This window comes from Saccostrea echinata, unplaced genomic scaffold, assembly GCF_033153115.1.
Source record: "Saccostrea echinata isolate AGI-Se365-2 ecotype Australia unplaced genomic scaffold, CSIRO_AGI_Sech_v1 ptg000054l, whole genome shotgun sequence".
NCBI lineage: Eukaryota > Metazoa > Mollusca > Bivalvia > Ostreida > Ostreidae > Saccostrea > Saccostrea echinata.
This window is the reverse complement of record NW_026889803.1, coordinates 53151323-53167225: the sequence shown is the minus strand read 5'-3', so window position 1 is coordinate 53167225 and position 15903 is coordinate 53151323. Positions and strand designations below refer to the sequence as shown.

The window sequence follows — 15903 nt, the reverse complement described above, 5'->3', positions numbered from 1 at the left end:
TCTAAACCTAAAATTTATATTAAGATTAACAAGAAGTTGCTTCATTCTTCGTGAAAGGGTTAGTGGTAAACAAAATTTTATATCTTATGAATATTTATTTACCGATTACATGTAAGATGTAAAATGCCTTTGAAAACTTCCAAATCAAGGCCAATGTCACTGACCTATATTTATTCCTAAATCATCTTATATTTATTTCTTTATTATCTGATTGAGATTTTAAAATTAAATCTGTAAAGAAATAATCTGTAGAATTCATTCAGATTTTTAAAATTTCAAAGAGGGTGTTGCAGTTCTTTTGTTATTTTCCCTAAAGTTTAAAAGAAAAATTTTAAGTAACAGAAAACAGTCTTATATTTTTTAAGATACAACGGTATATACAGCACAATGTAGAACAATATTTGGAAATTGCATATCAACTTCCAATTTGCCATTAAATGAAGAGTAAATTAGTCACGTAGCAAAATAAGTCAAGATTTCTGTTTTCCAAATAGGGAAGCCCCATTGTTCTGAAAAATTGCCTCCTTGAAACAGAATGAATTTGATATACGCGTAAGGAGACAGGATTTTTCTTCAAAACTGCCGTTTCCGATTTTTGTTTCAAAGAGGCATATTTTTGAAAATCACAAAAAATAGAATAAAAAGTATTATCCATCCGAAATGCAAAATGTGCACATAAAATAGCACAAGAGATAACAGTGTCCGGGCTAGTCTAGTGGTAAAGCGTGTGGACTCTGTGCGAAGATTCTTTTTACCTGAGAATGGGTTCGAATCCTGGATTGGCTGGTATATACATGCAAATATAGTCTCTTGGTCTTACATTATGTTAAGAATTCTTGAATGGATTACAAATTGGGTTTTACCCATGGATTTCAATTGATTCATATTTTTTTTAATCAAAGGGGAGAAAAATGCAAAAAAATTAAAAAAAAAAAAAAAAACCCACCATGAAACTCAGATTGCTGTGTATAGAGGGCCCTTTATATGGTTAACACGTTTTTATGTTGTTCGTTTCACATTATTTACACCCTTACTGGAAAGTCTAATTTATTTTAGGGGCAAATTCAGTATACAAGATGCATTTTTTTTTAGAGAGAGAGAGAGAGAGATTTGACCATTGACGTGTACGTACATTGGTTAAAAAACCATTTTTATACTAAACTTGGCACCTGACTCTTTCGCTATAAAATCTACTGGCAGTCTCAGCTGCTACTCTATTCTGATCACACCGTCATTATTGTCACTTTACAGACTCTCAGTAAGATGTGAAAATCACCGCCAACGATTTCACGAGAATTTACCTGCAATACAAAGGTAAGAGCGCAGTATTGTAAATCTTTTTTTCTCTATTGTATTTAGCATAAACCATGGTAAAGATTTCTTAGAAGTGTTTCATTTTATCGAACATTAATTAATGTTTTCAGATAAGCTACTCATAACATATCTTTGTTAACAACAAACATCTACACAGAGAATCATTTGTGCTTGATCATGTCGTTTACACTCGGACTTTAAAGAACATATTTGTATATTAAATGGTCAAATTTTCATGTAATTAGAATGAACAATAAATAATACTTAGTAGAGCAATTCTAAATCGCTGAAGAAAGCGATTATACATGTACATGTACTGTAAATATTACATAGGTAAAAGTCCATTAAAACATAAACAAAATTTAAAACTGTTTCGTCATTTTAAATTAAACAAACGCGTACGGTTATTGATTTTATTTTCGAATTCAGAACACTTTATAAGTTTTACAACCAAAGTTTGAATCAGAAAGCTTGGCAAAATGAACTCTTTTAACTGAAATTGACGTTGAGTGTACCTTAATAATCTTTAAGGCGGTACGCTAATAATTGTATCCTAATTAAAGAAAGAAAACGATAGTCTTTTCCGTGAAACATGGAAGTCGAATATTTATATTATCATGTTCATACAACGTTTACAAATAGAGGAATAAATAGAATTGAGAAGACATGCACTACATGTATCTACCACCCCTCTCTTTTTGATATGAATTATATTTAGTTTCGTCGAAAGGACAATGGTAAACAACCACGCAACACTCATCTTTTCATTTACATGTACATGTAGTGCAAAAATTCTACCGATATTTATAATTACTACATGTAACCAATGAAGATAATTCTCTTTAAATTTCTTTATTAATTTGTAAGAAGGTGCTAACAATCTTATAAAACAAAGAACACGTAGTTCACTTATAGAACAGGATACATGTACTAGTAAACAAAAACAGGGTAAAATGTTGATACATTTTAAATGATTGGTAAATTTTCCGCCAGGGGGATCCAGGATTTTTGGAGTAAAATATATATATCATATTTCATTACCTATTACTGTTCCTCATACTGGTCAATATTGAATTAACCCTATGTCGACAGTGTGTTTTCCAAAGTTGTTATAACTATCATGATCGACTTGTTCTTCCTTAAATAAAATCGCGAGCCCTACTTTTCATGACTTTAATATCAGAGCGTCATTTTTCTAATTAGAAAAATATGAATCAAGTCTGTAAGTGTGAAAATTCTGGCAAATAATCTCATCTAGATTAAAAAAAAGGTCAGATAATAAACCCTACCTTCATTTGTGGAATAGGTCATACGCTTATTTTTTGATTAAATGACACCAAACATCGTTGGGTCACCATATACACATCAATACACATTTTTTTGACAAGGAAGGCATGCAACGATCTTGCCTTTCTCTAGTTTTAATGTTTGAAACGCATAGAAAAATAATCATCTGTAAGGATAGCATACCAACGGCTGTCAATAAATCTCCACCACCTAAAAAATATAATTCCAATCCTTCGCTATTTCCCTAACGCATACAGATATTGCACCGAGGCGTGGTATATCGGTATTGAGACCGAGAAAGCACGCTTTATAGCCCAATATTCTGATTGCCAAATCTTCAAATCGACACCCATCAACATTTTTGTATAAGACATATTGAAATATTTTAACCGATCAGTGCCTGACTTTTGATCCTTATAAGCGCGTGGTCATCGGACCAGGGGGACTCTACCAGCGCTTATTGATCGCGTATACAATATGGACAAGCGAATACAGACATAGCACCCAGAACACAGCCCGGCCCGCAACAGTTAATTAACAGGAGTTCTCCGTGATAAATTGACCAGCAGCTGCATAATAGTACTTCTGCTGTTTTCTCACACTGGTTATAAATTTTTACTACCCTCCATCGAGTTGTTAAAACTAGGAATTTTCTTTTTTTGGACATAAGTGCTATTTTTTTCAGATTGGGATCATTTTTCCCAATTTGTTATTGACTCAGATTACGGACACCACCTGCTTTCAACTCATGTGGCCGGAAACTGACCCGGTATCAGAAGGAGCCCATTGTTTCCCCTAGACAGGTACATATTGGAAATGGTAAACTGTTAATCATGATATTTAATTAATAATGGCGTATTCTTCTGAAATGCAATCTGATTGTTGAATTGAAAGTTACGGATGTCAAGAAAGGAATTACATGTACTTAAAGGGGCACATAGTGTTCTTCAGTTAATTTACGACTTACATGTCAAACTTGCATAATAGTATTGCATAAAAGTATATTATAAAAACAGACTTAAGTTTAGATAATTCTTTTATCTGAAAGTTCTCGTAGCTATGAATTTCGGGCGTGTTTGATTGTCGTACATCCTTAGCTTGCACATTCACATGCTAAAAATTATCCTTAATATTCAATAGAATGGGAAATCTGTAGTGTATTAAAAGTAAAATCAAGAAAAGTCAAATTAGAAAAGTAAGAACACATAAGTAAGTGTATAAGTAAGTTGCTTCTTTTGTAGTTAATGCAAAATACTTTATAACATCTCTTCTTCTTCAGAATTTCTTACACGTTAAATTAACGAAAGAACATCAGTATTTACCTGCTATTACGGAGCAAAACATTTGATTTTTTTTCACAAAAAAGGGCACTTTTCTACATTTTAAATGTTTGGCAATTTGTCATTATATGTAATATTTTTAGAAAAGGATACACAGAGCTGAAAACCTCTCAGACTACAAAAATGACAACAGAAAAAACTGAAAAACAACCACATACGAATAGTATTGAACTGCTTTTGACCAAGAAAGATGGGGACGTGGATATACCCTATAAACCCTTAAACCAAGACAAAAAATGCACGAGAAAGTCAAGTTCTTCCTCTCTAAACAATTCAAATCCACCCAATTTGGCGAGACTTCAGGTACCTGGGCAATCAAGCACAGCAGGTGGAAATGTCGGACGTAGATGGCGCAGTATTCGGCATGCTGTACGTGTTACAAACGCTGCAGTTTCGATGAAGAAAGGGTTGAATAGGGATGATTCTTTCTTGAAGAAATTTTCGACGAGGCAACCTTACCGAGCCGATTCCGTAGGAACCATTGACGAACATTTAGAAAACAACCAATCTGAAGTCGAAAGCCGTTCTAAACACCTGACCGTGCTCCAACCAGACGGAAACATTATGTTTTACTGGTTGTGCATTTTAACTCTTTCTATACTTTACAATCTCTGGACATGCATTGCTCGGGAAGCTTTTCGAGAAATTCAAGAGAGAAACATGATGGTATGGATAGGATGTGATATTTTTTGTGATAGTATCTATGTATTCGATATTTTTGTGCAAATTCGAACTGGATATTTAGACAAGGGCATTATGGTCTACAACTCAAAAAAACTTCTAATGAGATATGTACGGACAAAAGACTTAGTTCTTGATCTTGCGTCTTTAATCCCTTTAGATTTTCTCCAATTCAGCATTGGTGTTCATCCTATGTTACGTTTTCCAAGATTCTTAAAAGTCTATCGTAGTTTTCGTTTTCTGCACTTGCTTGAAACACGGACTCACTTTCCAAACTTTTTCCGAGTGGCAAACTTGACACACATACTGTTTTTGGGATCGCATTGGTTTGCGTCTTTTTACTATATGATATCTGAAGCAGAAGATTTCGAAGGCGATTGGTCCTATCCCAAACCAGTGGGACAGTTTGCAACAGTGACCCGGAAGTATTTAACCTCTCTATTCTGGTCTACACTAACTCTGACAACCATTGGAGATCTCCCTCCTCCAGAATCTAACTGGGAGTAAGTATACTCTGTTCACGAATGAAGTGGTAGCTGTTTTATTAATTGTCATTGTTTGAATGTTAGTTTAAAATTCCCATCAATTTAAATATTCTACGACAGATCTCAGAAAGAAAATAAAATTCCTGCAAATATTGATATAGGTTAGTATGCTATATATCCATTAACCAAAAGATCTCCTGAATTTAGTAAATTTTCTTTGAATCAATGGTTGGTAATTGAAATGTGTCACAATAATGTGTACATTGAAAGTCAAGTACCTTGTATCATCGACTCATCGTCAAAAGCATGCCTCGTTTTAGAAATTGTTCGTTCGTCGAACATGCTCTTGCGAATCAAATCAACTGGTAGACATAAACTCCATGAAGTTGATAATGATACTGGAATATTGCTACATAAATAAGGGAAGTTGACGATAGAAAAGTTGAAGTCATCACGTTCATCATAAAGTAAAGTTGCTACTTTGCCATTAATGTCTTTCTCTACTAAAATATCCAATTATAAAACAGATGTGTCAGACTCTATGGTGTCTTATTTCAAGTTCAAACGGATGCATCGAATCAATGTAGGAATGAAAATGAATATTGTTAATTGAAAAAACGTCGTCGATGTATCTAAATGTCAAATATTGAAGGTCGCAGCAAGAAACCTTTTCATATAAAAGTTTTTGAATAAATTCTGCTTCATATGACTACAAGAAAGCTCTGCTAAAAACGGGGCGCAATTAGCACCAACAGAAATTCCAACAGATTGTTGGAAGATGTAATCTCCAAAAATTATATAGATATTGTCAATCAGAAACCCGAGCATCTTTTTAATATCATCTTTGGAGTACTTGGGTGTATAATTGAAATGTTTTATAGCTTTACAATTCAGTTACTGCATTTAAGGAGGCTGGGTGGTCAATAAATTACCCAACATATCCACCTAAAATTACCCAACAGATCCAACTTAAAATTACCCAACATATCCACTTTAAAAATTACCAGACAGATCCACCTAATAATTACCCAACAGATCCACCTTAAAATTACCCAAAAGATCCACCTTATTTTAAAAACACTCCGTAATAATACAATAAACTCTTCTTTTTCTCGAGGCTCAAATAGTCTAAAAATAGGCAATGACATCCAGACATTTTAATTAATACTGTACTTTCTAAAAACTTTCATTTTATCAGATTTACTTTTTGTAATGGAAGTTCTTTCAGTGTACACTTTTCATTGTATTGAAATACAACAACAGGAATAGGAAAAGGAAGGACCTGATCATAAATCTATATGTTTTTAAAAGAAAAACTTAGATGAATTATACATGTACGTTGACATGTCGTTGTAATTAAATTTCTAACGTAACATTTCATATTTTATTTCACTTGTATACCAGGGTTGGCCGGGAAATACCAGTGGTAGGAATTACCAGTGGTAAATACCGGTATTTCCCTTCCCGGTAAATACTACAAATTTTCTATACACTGGGAAATATTAGGAAATACTGAGAAATACAAAGTTAAAGTTTTTTAACTTCTTTAACTTATTCAATCTTATACAAAATTCAAAAATAAAATAAACATTTAAAGATTAAAAACAGAAGATGGTTGATATTGAATATGTCTCAAACTGCAATTTAACATATTCAGAGTGTATCACAACCCCAGATTCCCTACCCATAAGCATTCTGTAGCAGAAATGGTTCCCTGGCTGTATTTTAAGAATATCACCTAAGTTTTCAAATCCAAGTTTCTTTTCAGTTTTATTAAATTATTAAGTTTATCAATTACAAATCAAGAACAAAATTAATTTGTTTGAACCCTTCTATAAACACCTTAGTTATTACAATCAATCATGCTTTAACAAATTGCTTTCGACAGTTTTGTGATCCCGTTTTGAGAAATAATTAACTTTAGTAGACCTGAAAGGCCTCTTTTTACTTTTGGTTTGATATTTACACCATATTCATGATATTTTACATTTAACAATTTTCTTTGATCCTTCTTTAGTTACATAAAAACACCCAAATCGGATCTTTGAGTTCGTTTCATGGACCTTTGTAGACTACAGCTGACTCAAGTATGAAATAAATGACACTTATGGCTGGTATATGAGTATACTGTGTTGTGATTATTAAATATGAATTATTAGGAAACCAGAAATGTTTAAATCAGGGACGGTGATACCAGGTAGATATCTTAGCCAATAAGGTCTATACCCGGACAAATATTATCAAAATTGTAAAAATATGTTGCTATATATGAAACTATTTCTTATTTCCGAGTATTTCCCGGGAAATACCAGCAATTCCCGGGAATTATCAGTATTTCCCACCATCCTGGGAAATACGAGTATTTCCCGTTTTTTGCCAACCCTGTTGTAAACTGGTATATGCAGTGCATCTAGTTTACATTCATAAATCTTATAAAACCCCATTCTGATTATAATCCCAACGGGGAAAGATGTAGTGGTATCTAGAACATCAAATTGATATATACTGCGGAATATCTGTGCTAATCGAAGAAGGAAAGACGTGCTGTTAGAAGTCATTATTACTACTACCTGATAGAAATCAAGCCAATCAAAAGAGAAATGTTCATTTCTATGGAAGTATTACACCTTCTCGATAATGATAAGTAAGCGTAGAATTATGGCGACCAACTGATCAGTATCATTTAGGGAACATCAAACTGACATGAAGATTTCACAGAATGTTTTCTAAAAATAAACCAGTCATCGTTTAATTGCAAACTTGTTCTATCGCAAGAAAGATGGTCGTTGGTTGAAATATTGCAGGCAAACATATCACAATGTTTTTGCTATTTTAAATTATATAATTGAGATATCAAAGTTTTACGAGAGTAAGTAGGTTGTCAATGTCTTTAGATAGGGGTTTTTGACAAATATACAGGTGAGGTGACTGCCAGGTGTGTACAGTATACGATTACAGTTACGAAGCCGTCCGCTGCAAAAATGAATTGGTCTACACTTATATTTGTTCAACATAACAGGTATATAATACCACTAAGCTATATTAAAAGTAGGCCTAAATGTCATGATAGCCTGTTGCGCGTGATTCCCTGTGAACAAAAATAGTTTAGCGATTATTTGTTCCTTTTTTGTGTAGGATCATATGAGAATATGCTAATGACTTTTTTCTTATTATTTGACGTCAACTGTGCACACACAGTTTAGACTTTCAGTTGCCACCATGTTGTTCGAGTGGATTGAATATCAAAAGTAGTCAAATAAATGAATAACATTCAGTTTGACACAAGCTTTGGCGAAAAGAACCATAGAGTGCTGTGCTCTGTAACAGTTTAATCTAACTACCTACAGAACAAAACGATGGCTGAGTATGTGCAGAACATCGCTTATAGAAATAAATTTGGCGATGAATAGAATTTAAAACAGGTTACATCTGAAAGAAAAGTGTGGTCTTTTAGCAAGGTCATTTAATGATTAATCTTTGTTTATCAACATGCACGTGTAATGTTTGGTATTCCGCATTACATGTCGAGATGTTTTTGAGAACTGTCTTCAAAAATATATTTTTTGCATGTCTTAATCATATTCTTAATTTCAACCACATAGTCAAAATTAATGGGCCATATCACTTAAATCATTGCTTATATTTAGATTCTTTCACTACTTGATACTAAGGAACATTTTCTAAGATCCCCCACTTTCTTCAGGTGAACTCTTTTTAGACTAACAATGCCCATACAACGGCTTACGCCAACATAGGACAGCGACGGGGGAATGTAATTTTAATGAAAATAAATATTTGATGTAAACTTATGGTTGGGTTTAACAACTTAGTCCAGCATGTATATTATATACAATAATACCATCAATATTTCATTATGTTCTAAATCAAAACTTTTAACATTCTCTCCGATCACATTAAAACCGTTAATTTTCATATCAAATTGATTCCATTTTATATCCCCGCTTTTTAATAATGTTTTATACAAATTCATGGCTGGCTTATAAAACTTGAAAGATTTGATTTCCAATATTATCTTCCATATTACCTCTGATATTCGAGCTTTAACTGAAATCGAATCATTTATTTATTCATGAAACCTCATCATCTTTGTTACAATGGTATTTTATCCTTAAAATCGTAAAAGTTGGAATAAACAGATATCAAGATGTCATTATTCTATTCCTGTCATTCATTAAAGAGGTTAAATTCAGACAAAAAGAAACCTATTGAACAGAATACAATTGTACATAAAGGTCACATACCTATGATATAAATACAAAAGGCACGTACAGATTTTGAGCGTTTAATATGCTTTTTTTTTTTTTTTTTTTTTTTTTTTAAAATTCTTATTTGTAAATATTTTCTTAAACACAGAAAAAGGATTGTTCTCTGTGAAAAACCAAGCTATTATTATTAGTTATATTGATGTTATTTGTCATTGATGTTATTTGCTATTACGGATATATCTATATCGAGTACACTTCTCTAAGCGTTCTAATGCGAAGTAACTTGAAGCAAGTGAAATTAATTTGAATCAAATTAATGCGCATTAAATCCCTCATGATAGCGCGGTTTAACGTTAACACAAGGAATTAGCTTATACGTCGAATTTAAGTAGAAGATCCGTGTGAACGGGCATGAAAGAGATCTCTGCTGATATTTGTAAAATGAACAAATGGAAAACCATCGGTACCAGTAAATAGAGTTCAGAAAAAAGAAGTATCCAGTTGTGAAGCAATTTTCTCAGATGGTGTACCAATTTTTGAGCAATATGGGACTATTGGTGACAAAGGGAAAGAACATATAAAAGGTCAAAGGTTAGAAGATAAGATGAAAATATCAAAGAAGTGAAAGCATCCAGAAAACACCACGGAATTCAGTGAAAAGAGTGGTTGGAGAAATGGATTTAAATATAAAGTACTAGTAACTGTTCCTCTTCCTTGTAAGGAATTTGAAATACGATTGAAAATCAACAATGGCGAAACCCGAACGGCAACATCTCTACTCTCTACTTGACCATTCTGAAAAAAGAAAAACATATTTATTATTTATATGCAACATGGATACAATTGGAATGTACTGTACAGCTGTCATGTTCTAAATTTTGAATTTGCCGTGTGGGAGTAAATACAAAATTTAGAACATGTTCTAAATTTTGTATTTACTCCCACCCGGTAAATTCAAAATTTAGAACATGACACAGCCATGTAAAATAAGCAAGCCATGTAAAATAAAGTAATTAAGGAAAACAAGTTAACGTAATTGATTTATACTGGGAAGCTGTAGCTGTGTTAAGGTTACATGGCACAGAAGATCAGAAATGCCGGAAGACAGCTGAAAATATGATAAAGTACTCATTATAATAATTTAAAGAACTGATTGTATTTAAGGAGTCTGAATTGTAGGTGTACTTTAATGCATGATTATACTTAACAATAATTTTACAAATAATTTTACTCTCAGAATTTTGAAGACAAATAAGAATGTTTTCAAAAACCTAATATAAGAATTAAGGAAATATATGGATGTGCATGGTAAATTGCACGAAAATGTAATAACAGTGTTGTGTATAAGATGCATGGCAACACACTAGAAAAGCTTACCATGCAAATGTTGACAAAAGATTATCATGATAAATAAAGTGCACACAATTTCCCTTGTTGAAGTGGATGTCTATATTGAAAAAAACTTAACTGTCTGTCTGATGACAAAATTTCCATTTATTGTCTTGGAATGAAAATCACTAATTTTCGTGGGTGTGTGGGTGGATTTATTTTGTTGTTTTAGTGGCATAAAGAAACCCAGAATTCATATCCTATACGATATGTTAAAATTTCGTACTGCAATATGTTCCTTCTTTAACCACGGAAGTAAACCCCCTCTAACCGGTAGTTTTTCATCTAACCACGAAAATTTGAGCCAATGAAAATAAGTTATTTTACAGTATTTGTTATAAAACAGCACGAAAAATGCAATTACAAATGCATCACTGCTGCATAAATGTAGCCATATGAATGGCAAGAGAGCATCAGAATTATATCATGTATACTGAGTATTTGGTCAGTTCCGTTTTTTGTTCCATTTTAATTATTTTAAATCTTTTTTTAATCTGTAACTTCTTCCCTCTTCGTCCCCAACATCACTAGCTGAACGGCGTTTTGATGATGGTATACTTAAAACTAATTGGACCAGCCCACTTATGGGATAAACTGGAAAATAAAATAAAAAGGAAAACTTAACAAATTCATTGTTTTAATGCTACCTGCCCATATACAATGTTATTATTATTATTTTTTTAATGAGATTTATAAAAATTCTAAAACTCGAGAATCAGGTTGAAATAACACTCTTTTTTTATTCTATGGAAGTTGTCACACCCATTCAGTAGAACATTCCAAGGAAACAACACAAAGATTTACTCGTGACAATTGGTGCGAAATGATCGTGTCACCCTTTTCCTAGAAGAAGACTGATGGGCTGAAAACAACCTGAGCGACAGGGATTAGTGAATTTAGTCTCTTGTACATTAAGAAGGAAAGCCCTAAGGGACCTGGGGGCTAAGTTTAATCTCTACTGAGATTAAATATTGTAAATCACTTTTAATTCGCGAGAACTTTATTTTCGCTTAATTACGTGAGACGGCCTGTTCTCCAAAAATCTCATTCTCGAGTTTATTGCAGATTCCCTATTAATCAAACAAACAACAGATATTATTTTGCTTGTTTAATGTGGCGCTTCTGGCCGCGGTGATCAATTTGCTGGGGCTACCACAGGGCTGCCCCACAATCAACAATCAATACAACAAATGTGACGACCCAAATCGGGCGGATCATGCACTGGGTAGGTCACAAGTGCATGAACGTCACCAATTCAATTATAAATCAAGTTCAATCAATAAATCAATAATCAATCAAGTTCAATCAATCAATCATCATTCAATCAATCAATTCAATATCAATCAAGTCAACTGCTTGTCAATTACAAGCCAATGCACAAATTCAAATCCTGAATTTCAATTTACATGTGCAATAGGATAAACAATGGAATGAGCGTAAGAATATGTGTTGCACTCCTCCAGTTGCGTTGAGGTGCGACGGAATACGCAAACACACAGAATTACCACCGCGACATCGGTTGAAGTGGACGCTGTATCAAGCAGGCAGTCATCACGGATTACGTAAACACACAGAATTCACCACCTTGACATAGGCTGATGTGGACGCTGGACCAATCAGGCTGTATTTACGGAATGAGCAAACACACAAAATTCACCATCGGCACATAGGCTGATGTAGGTGCTGGACCAAGCAAGCCGTCCCTACGTACATATAATATCCGAACACACATAATCCACCACCGCGACATAGGCTGTTGTGGAAGCTGGGCGAAGCAGGCAGTCTTCAGCTACAATGACATAACAAAAAGCAGCAGTATTTGTTCTAAAAACAAGAGGAGGGTGGGTGGGTAAAATTTAAAACATTGCCACAATTTAACTCCCAAAAATTTTCCATGACCTTACCGTTTAATCGATTCTTCTAGAAAGGAGGTAGAAAAGAACTTATTATTAGACTATATACAAATGGACCTAAATTATCCGGAATGATAGCTTGTGACTAAGGGTGAAAATTTATATTTATCCGAATGTACGTAACTTATCCGGAATAGATAAATATTACTAGGGTTACTGAAATAAACTCACTTATCCGAGACCAGGCTCGTATAAGTGGTATTATTGCAGATTCCCTATTAATCAAACAAACAACAGATATTATTTTGCTTGTTTAATGTGGCGCTTCTGGCCGCGGTGATCAATTTGCTGGGGCTACCACAGGGCTGCCCCACAATCAACAATCAATACAACAAATGTGACGACCCAAATCGGGCGGATCATGCACTGGGTAGGTCACAAGTGCATGAACGTCACCAATTCAATTATAAATCAAGTTCAATCAATAAATCAATAATCAATCAAGTTCAATCAATCAATCATCATTCAATCAATCAATTCAATATCAATCAAGTCAACTGCTTGTCAATTACAAGCCAATGCACAAATTCAAATCCTGAATTTCAATTTACATGTGCAATAGGATAAACAATGGAATGAGCGTAAGAATATGTGTTGCACTCCTCCAGTTGCGTTGAGGTGCGACGGAATACGCCACTTGCAAGGGCCATGAATACTCGTGTCTACCACGAGTAAGAATGGAACTGCAACCGCCACCAATGGGGGTGCCAAGAACCATGGTGACGGCGGCAGTACCTCAACGCAAATGGTCACCGTCGACCAGGGCCTGCTCATTCACCAATACAACTTATAAAACAAGTGACTTATTAGTCAATTACTATTCAATGCATTAAAACAAAATATGAATTTAAATCGTCAACGGTCATTCACCTATTCCGTTATATGTGTTGAAATGCAATTATGGACTTGTGAGAATAAAATAACTCCCCGTTTAATCTAAAATTGTGGATCCATACCTGCACTCTATTCCCTGTCCCGTTGGTTTATTTTATCGTACTACTTACCTACTAGGCTGTCACTCCTGTTACGCATTTTTATGGCTTTTATAAAAATTTAAACTATCTTTGCAAGTATTGGTTATAGTTGTACTAAAAAGTGTGGAGTGTATCAGACCCAAATTGAACAAAAACGAGATATTTACGTCATCTCTCAACTTAGAATACTTTTAAAAACAATATTTGTGTACTTAACCCCCCCCCCTTCTCATTTCCCTAGCTGCATAAATCATATTTCCTCTTCACAATTTATCAAACAACTATAATCCATAGTAAAATTAAAAAAATAAATAAATAAATAAATCATTGAAATGAAAGAAAGTAAAAATATGTGAGCCTTGTAACAACTACTTAATGGATGCCTAAACATGTACATTTTATAGCCAGCGTTTCAAAGCTAAAATAACCCCCCTGCATGTTGGTGGCAAATGTGCTTTAGCGGTTGCTCCCCAATTGTAGTGAATGAGATTTAAATTTTGTATTCTACAAATAATAAAACATATGGGCATGATATGCCGTATCCAATACTGACTAAACCTGCTCGAAGTTTCCCTGAAAAAAGGATAAACACCTTTTATGACTGGTCATGGAAGTACTTGCAACTACATTCGAATCGTTAAACTGTTTTAATTAAAAATAACTGCCAAGGCTTATTAATTTAATCATCACCTATTAAGTGTTTTAAAGTACGACTAATTTTAGTTTTATATAACCTCATGCCACAAGGGTAGTTTAACCTATTTCAAACAAAAGGAAGAATACTTTATATCGCTATTACTTAACGTAATGAAACTCTTTTGCGTTGAAGGTAGGAAACGTTGATTAATAGCTGAGGACAATGTGCTATAGCTATTGACTACACTATGAGATCGATCACTGCAGATTTTTAAGGGACATATAATATAAGAAAGAAGCCCTGGTGAAATACCCAGCTAAATGTTCGTTGCACCACGCTATGAAATTAAAATGCTAGCTCTCTTGTGTTAATTTTTTGTGGATATTTCCCGCTAAGTAGACTATTCTAATAATAAGTTTAATCATTTTCTTTCTGATAAACGTTATTTTGGAAGTCTAAATATTCCGAATACTTTGACTTGCTTTCTGAAGTGCAACCATCGGCATTACATTGTACCTTCGGCATACTTATTGTTCGTATCATTCAATTGTCACTAGCGTAAACAATATATGTAAACAACATGTTATGCCCCGAAAATGAATGGAGATTTATAAGTTTCTTGACTTTATTGCAAAACAGCCGCAGTAAGTTATACAATTCGAGGTAATTGCGATACTAAGTGTTCTGAGTATTCAAAAAATATCTGTAAGGGAGTAGTTTTATCTCTGGGAAATTTAGGTATAATCGTGGACCATTGTGTATTACATCAATTATACATGTATTTGGTAAAAATTAAACAGAATGATAAAATTAGTCTCAAGGCTTAAATCCCCATTAGACACTGACATAGGTGTGCAATAAAATAGATAAACACAATAAAATATCCGAGAAAACAAATTCTTGAGTACGTTGCAACTCTTTGTCCATGGGTATGTGCGGTGGAAAAAAAAAACTGGTATACTTTATAAGGCATACTTCTGGACATATCTTGGATATCCCTTACCAGATTAGCTTAAAATTGAATGTCAGTGTACCTTAAATAAATGGATCAATATTGTTTTGACAACACATTATTAACTCCTTGGTTTTGACTTTTCTGATGTACTAGTAAATTCAATATTGCAATTTCATATCAACCTATTAAATCTTTAAATAATAATAATAATTGATTCATATATAATTTAACTGATTATTTGACAAGCTTTGTTTCCCCGTCTCGTCGAACACATTAGCAGACTATCCATTCAAAGATAGCCTGATAAGCAACATACGGAGCAAGTACTGGGTGCTGCTTATCCTAGTGAGACTCCTGACCAATCACTTTTATTAATCTGCCTATCACAGTGCTCTAATAGCTTAACTAAATATCAGAACAAGTCCATCCGACGGAGACGAGGAACCAATTTGATTTTGACCATCTTTTTTAAAAAAATTACATTGTACCAGTTTATTTGAAATATGCCCCCCCCCCCCCCACTTCACACAAAGACTCGCTTAACCAAATTATACATTTTCCCTAGAATGTAATCTAATAGCTGCGATTAATTGAAGCTGGATTAGGATCTATATCATTTGCCAATTCCACTTTTATATCTAGTATTAACACAACTGCAACATTTCCTACTTGTTTCTTTTTTGCAAATCTTTAATTACTATT

At 33.7% G+C, this 15903-nt stretch overlaps 1 protein-coding gene across 1 annotated transcript in view; it reads left to right on the top strand.

Moving 5' to 3' along the window:
• Nucleotides 1-4087: 4087 nt before the first annotated feature.
• The window catches only part of LOC133205013 (cyclic nucleotide-gated channel rod photoreceptor subunit alpha-like), a 48760-nt gene continuing 36944 nt past the window's right edge, over nucleotides 4088-15903 (top strand). Inside the window, exon 1 of the mRNA XM_061340754.1 lies at nucleotides 4088-5125. Within this exon, the coding sequence (XP_061196738.1) occupies nucleotides 4338-5125 (788 nt within the window). The 5' untranslated portion in view covers nucleotides 4088-4337. The remainder of the gene's footprint in view (nucleotides 5126-15903) is intronic.